Source organism: Humulus lupulus, chromosome 8 (assembly GCF_963169125.1).
Source record: "Humulus lupulus chromosome 8, drHumLupu1.1, whole genome shotgun sequence".
Classification (NCBI taxonomy): Eukaryota; Viridiplantae; Streptophyta; class Magnoliopsida; order Rosales; family Cannabaceae; genus Humulus; species Humulus lupulus.
In genome coordinates, this window is record NC_084800.1 from 48,447,695 (window position 1) to 48,452,805 (window position 5,111).

The 5,111-nt window shown below is 38.3% G+C and overlaps 1 protein-coding gene across 1 annotated transcript; it reads left to right on the forward strand.

Moving 5' to 3' along the window:
* Positions 1-295: 295 nt before the first annotated feature.
* Positions 296-3,957, forward strand: LOC133797120 (receptor-like protein kinase 5). The gene is made up of 2 exons (XM_062234926.1): positions 296-3,119; positions 3,218-3,957. Exons 1-2 carry the CDS (start codon positions 500-502, stop codon positions 3,655-3,657), a joined length of 3,060 nt encoding a protein of 1,019 aa, XP_062090910.1. The 5' UTR covers positions 296-499; the 3' UTR covers positions 3,658-3,957.
* The last annotated feature ends 1,154 nt before the right edge of the window (positions 3,958-5,111 follow it).

Consider the following 5,111-nt stretch of genomic DNA (forward strand, 5'->3'; position numbering starts at 1 on the left):
TCATGCTATGCGGAGGAATAGGACTAAAACAGCTAAAAATATAAGAAAGGTCAAGCGTTTGGGGGAAATAACTAATACTTGCTTGCAAAATGAGAGATCCAGAACGTGAAAATTCATGTAAAGGGCTCGTTGTTCTAGGAATTATATAAAAGGTTTTATTTATTAAACTGCATAACTAAATATTCGGCTTAATTATTACAGCCTCTTAGTCAACGTTGACTTATCTTATTTCAGGACCACACAAAAGACTGAATTACTTTAGGTGACCATATAATGATCACAGACAGAACCCCAAATTTGAATTGTCAGTAAGTGGAAAACTTGGCTGTTGGTTTCGGTTCTGTCTTCGCACATAGTTGCTGCTAGTTACCACTACCTAGTCCTGATTTTCCACTTGTAGATACAGTTAAAAATAAAATATATACAACCTTCAAATGAGTTAATTTCTCCCTGAGAAATCCAAGATTGACAAACTCTCAATCTGATCAGTCTCTGCAAAATGAAAAAAGCATATTCAATCCCATTATGCAGCTTTCTCCTCCTCCTTTTTCTTAGCCATGCTGTCTCCCAGTCACTGCAGAAGCAAGAACAAACAGTGCTTCTGAAGCTAAAGAAGCAGTGGGAAAACTTTACTCTTATGAGTCAATGGATCCCATCAACCAACTCTTCTTCTCACTGCTCTTGGCCTGGTATCAGTTGCACGTCTAACTCTGTCACCGGGCTGAATCTTTATGATGTAAACATCACCACACCAGTTCCTTCTTTTATCTGTGACCTCAAAAACCTCACAGACATTAATCTGGGGTACAACTTTATTCCTGGGGAGTTTCCGAAAGCTCTTTACAACTGTTCAAAGCTTGAATATTTAGACCTCTCCGACAACTGCTTCGTGGGAACCATTCCTAGCGACATCAACAGAATGGTTCAGCTTCGGAATCTTTCTCTCGGCGGTAATAACTTCTCCGGCAACATCCCAGCAGTCATCGGACAGCTTCAGGAACTGAGAAAACTCAATCTAGGGGCAAACCTATTTAATGGCTCTTTACCGCCAGAATTGGGTAGCTTGTATAATCTTGATATGCTGTCGTTGTCCCATAATGGCAATCTTTCGCCGTCAAAGCTGCCTTCCAACTATACCCAATTGAAGAAATTGACAAAATTGTGGATTTCTAGCTCGCAATTGATCGGAGGAATACCTGAAAGTATTGGAGATATGACAGCGTTGGAGTTTTTGGATCTATCGGCTAATAACTTGAGTGGCAAAATCCCAGATGGGTTGTTCAAGTTGAAGAATTTAAGCATTGTTTTTCTACACAGGAACAAGCTTTCTGGGGAGATTCCTCAGGTGGTTGAATCTCTGAATTTGACTATAATTGATGTCTCACAGAACAACTTAACAGGGAGAATACCACAAGACTTTGCGAAGCTAAGCAATTTAACGGGTTTGGCTTTGTTTATGAATAATTTATCCGGAAATATTCCAGAAGGCATGGGCAAATTGCCAAATTTGATAGATTTCAGTATTTATACCAACAATTTGTCAGGCGTTTTGCCTCCGGATTTGGGCAAGTATTCGAAGCTCAGAACGTTCGAGGTCTCCTCCAATAGGCTTGAAGGCAAATTGCCAGAGCAGCTTTGTTCTGGGGGTATATTGACCGGAGTCGTGGCTTATGACAACAATCTCAGCGGTGAACTGCCAGAAGGACTCGGATCATGTAGCTCTTTGACTATGGTCAAAGTGTCAAACAACAAATTTTCTGGGACTGTTCCTAGTGGTCTGTGGAAATCGCTCAATTTAACTCACTTGATGCTGGGCAACAACTCATTCACTGGTGTGCTTCCTGGGAAATTGGCCGGGAATCTTTCTCTGCTGGAAATCAATGACAACAATTTTTCAGGTAACATTCGAATTGATTCGTCTTCCTGGAGTAATTTGGTGGTTTTTAAGGCCAGTAATAACCACTTGACAGGATCCATCCCTTCTGAATTAACCAATCTTTCACTTTTGACAACTCTTTCGCTTGACCAGAACAAGCTCACAGGGGAACTTCCTTCTTGTATAAAGTCGTGGAAGTCTCTAAACGCTCTTAATCTCCGTCAAAACCAACTCTCTGGACAAATTCCAGCTGCTCTTTTTTTCTTGCCTACTCTAACCACTTTAGACCTCTCAGATAACAAACTTTCTGGCCAAATTCCATCTCAACTTGGTCAATCGAAGATCAATTCTCTTAATCTCTCTTCCAATAAGCTAACTGGAACAATTCCACGTACATTCGAGAACGGTGCATATGCTGACAGCTTCTTGGACAATCCTGGTCTCTGTACAAGCTCCAACATTTTAAAACTCAAGCTCTGTAGTTCCCTGCCCGAAAAGCGGGACAAAATTTCAACCCCATATCTTGTTTTGATTATAACACTAGGCACAGCTGTCTTCTTGTTAGTTGTGTCCTTCTTATTCTTCATCATCAGAAGCCATTGGAGCAAAAACGGACTTGAATCCAAATGGAAGCTAACCTCATTCCAGAGAATATCTTTCACAGAATCAAAGATCGTGTCCGGATTGAATGGCAATAATCTGATTGGAAGTGGAGGCTTCGGTAAGGTCTACCGTGTCCCTGTGAATCGTGAAGGCGATGTTGTCGCCGTCAAAAAAATATGGAACAAGAACGTGGACCACAAGCTCGAGCAAGAATTCCTTGCGGAAGTTGAGATACTGAGCTCAATTAGACATTCCAACATAGTGAAACTCATGTGCTGTATCTCTAGTGAGAGTTCAAAACTTCTAGTCTATGAGTACATGGAAAACCGGAGCCTAGACCGATGGCTACACGGCAAGCACAATCAACGCATCGTCTCAACCTCCGGTTCTGTCCATGTTATCTCCCTTGACTGGCCCAAGAGGCTACAAATAGCAGTTGGCGCTGCACAAGGCCTCTGCTATATGCACCATGATTGCGTGCCACCAGTTATTCACAGAGACATTAAATCAAGCAACATCTTGCTAGACTCCGAATTCAACCCGAAAATAGCCGACTTCGGCCTAGCCAAGTTGTTGGTCAAGCAAGGAGAGCTTGCGACAATGTCTAATGTGGCTGGTTCTTTCGGCTACATGGCTCCAGGTAAATATTATTAACTAACCACATTTTTTTTCCTGCCCCAAAATTTTCCATTACCCATTTGAGAAAAACTCATAAACATTTACTTTTCAAAATTGCAGAGTACGCTCATACAGTAAGAATCAACGAAAAGATTGATGTATATAGTTTCGGTGTCGTTCTCCTGGAACTGGCCACCGGAAGAGAAGCGAACAACGGCGGCGGCGACGAGCACAGCTCCCTCTCCGACTGGGCATGGCGTCACGTCCAAGACGACAAGCCGATCGCCGAAGCTTTGGACCCGGAGGTAAAGGAGCCGTGTAATGTGGAAGAAATGTGCTTGGTCTTCAAGGTCGGGATCATATGTACGGAGACTCTGCCTTCCAGGAGGCCTTCCATGAAAGAAGTTGTACAACTCTTGCAGCGATGTAGCCGTCCTGTGATGAGTTACGGCAAAAAGTTCTCCTTAACTGAATACAATGCCGCTCCGCTCCTGAAGAACTCGAAGCGCGAGAATATTTTAGAAGATGAAGACGAAATTAATTTTGCTAGCATTGTATGATTTAATCGCAATAGATTTAAGGTTTAGAAGCAGTTTGTTATTAGAGCAGAGTTGAGTAATTCAGTCCTAACTAAATAGATACAGTTAGGAAACTACGCATCATGTATATATTTTCTTAAGTAGTCATGAAATAAAACAATGGGTTAGACTTGAGGAAGAAGCACTCTTTGGTGTTTGGAAGGTTAACCCGGCATTTTGACCATTTCCCGCCTATGAAATAATTTGCTATGTTGTATGCAAGGATATGATGGCTGTTGTGCATTTATAAAAACATGCAGGTAAAGCGATTTTATATTCTTAGTTTGAAAATTTTGTTATTTATTTGTTTTATTATATGATTATTTGAATAATATAAATATTTATAAAATACTAAATATATAAATAATTATAATTATAGTGACCAGATCTTAGTATATTATAATTGTAATCATATATTAAAAAAGAACTAATTCCAAAATTAGATTAGTACACTAAATTTTTATTAATCTAGTAATCTACCATGATCTACTTACGTGTATATATATATATATTTATATAAATGAAAGCGTACGGATCATTAAAAGGCAGTTCTGTTGTGTACGTAAAACAGGGAAAGAAATCGTCTGTCCCATCAGCCTGTCTCAGTTGTTCATGTCTTCCCAATGGTTGAGCGTCATTAACTACTGGAGTGGTCTTAAGAATTGCATAAATCAGCTTTTTTAACGAAGAAACATAATGATAACAGCTACAACAAGGAGTAATTTTTTTTACGTCAAAAACAAACAAGGTCTACCGTAATTAAAATTATTTTATATTTTTTCCAGTACTATTTCTATAAATCTAATGATAAATCAATTTAAGTTGACATTATACAGAGTGATATAATGTATACATTTTATCAGTTTTTTTGTTTAAAAAAAAATCTATATTTCACACCGTACTTTCTCATATCTGCTGTTGTTATTACTTATTGGCTTGCGTTTTGATTACTGGGGTTTCTCAAATAAAAAAGTTGAGATTTCTGCATTTTTCCATGAAACAGTTGATTATAATGGAAAATAGCATTACAGATCTAAGGAATTTTTATTATCCAACTATAAATTGCAAACTAGAATTAAGGAATATTTATTACCACGAATTAATCATAATTAAATTGAGTAAAAGACTCTTCTCTTAGTATAATAATAAAAAAAATCAGTTTTTTTGGAACATTATCACCGAAAAAATTCAGGCCATTTTATACAAAACTTCACGAACAATGTCCCCAAAACATTCCATAAATTATCTTTTATATAATCTGTTGATAAAAATCAGAAATTCTTATCAAATACCCAATCAAACACTCGTGTTAATAATGTAACTGAATTGTTGTTGTTAGTTAGGTCGGTAGTTTTATGACTTGGTTTTACATGTTCTGTTATTTATGATATGGTAGTTAATTCTGTTAAGCTAAGACTTCCTCCATTCCTCAATCT

Excerpts from the sequence above, each read along its gene's own strand:
- LOC133797120 (XM_062234926.1), top strand. The coding sequence starts at position 500 with ATGAAAAAAGCATATTCAATCCCATTATGCAGCTTTCTCCTCCTCCTT. Across the intron at positions 3,120-3,217 it reads TTTCGGCTACATGGCTCCAG|AGTACGCTCATACAGTAAGA; the intron begins GTAAATATTATT and ends TCAAAATTGCAG.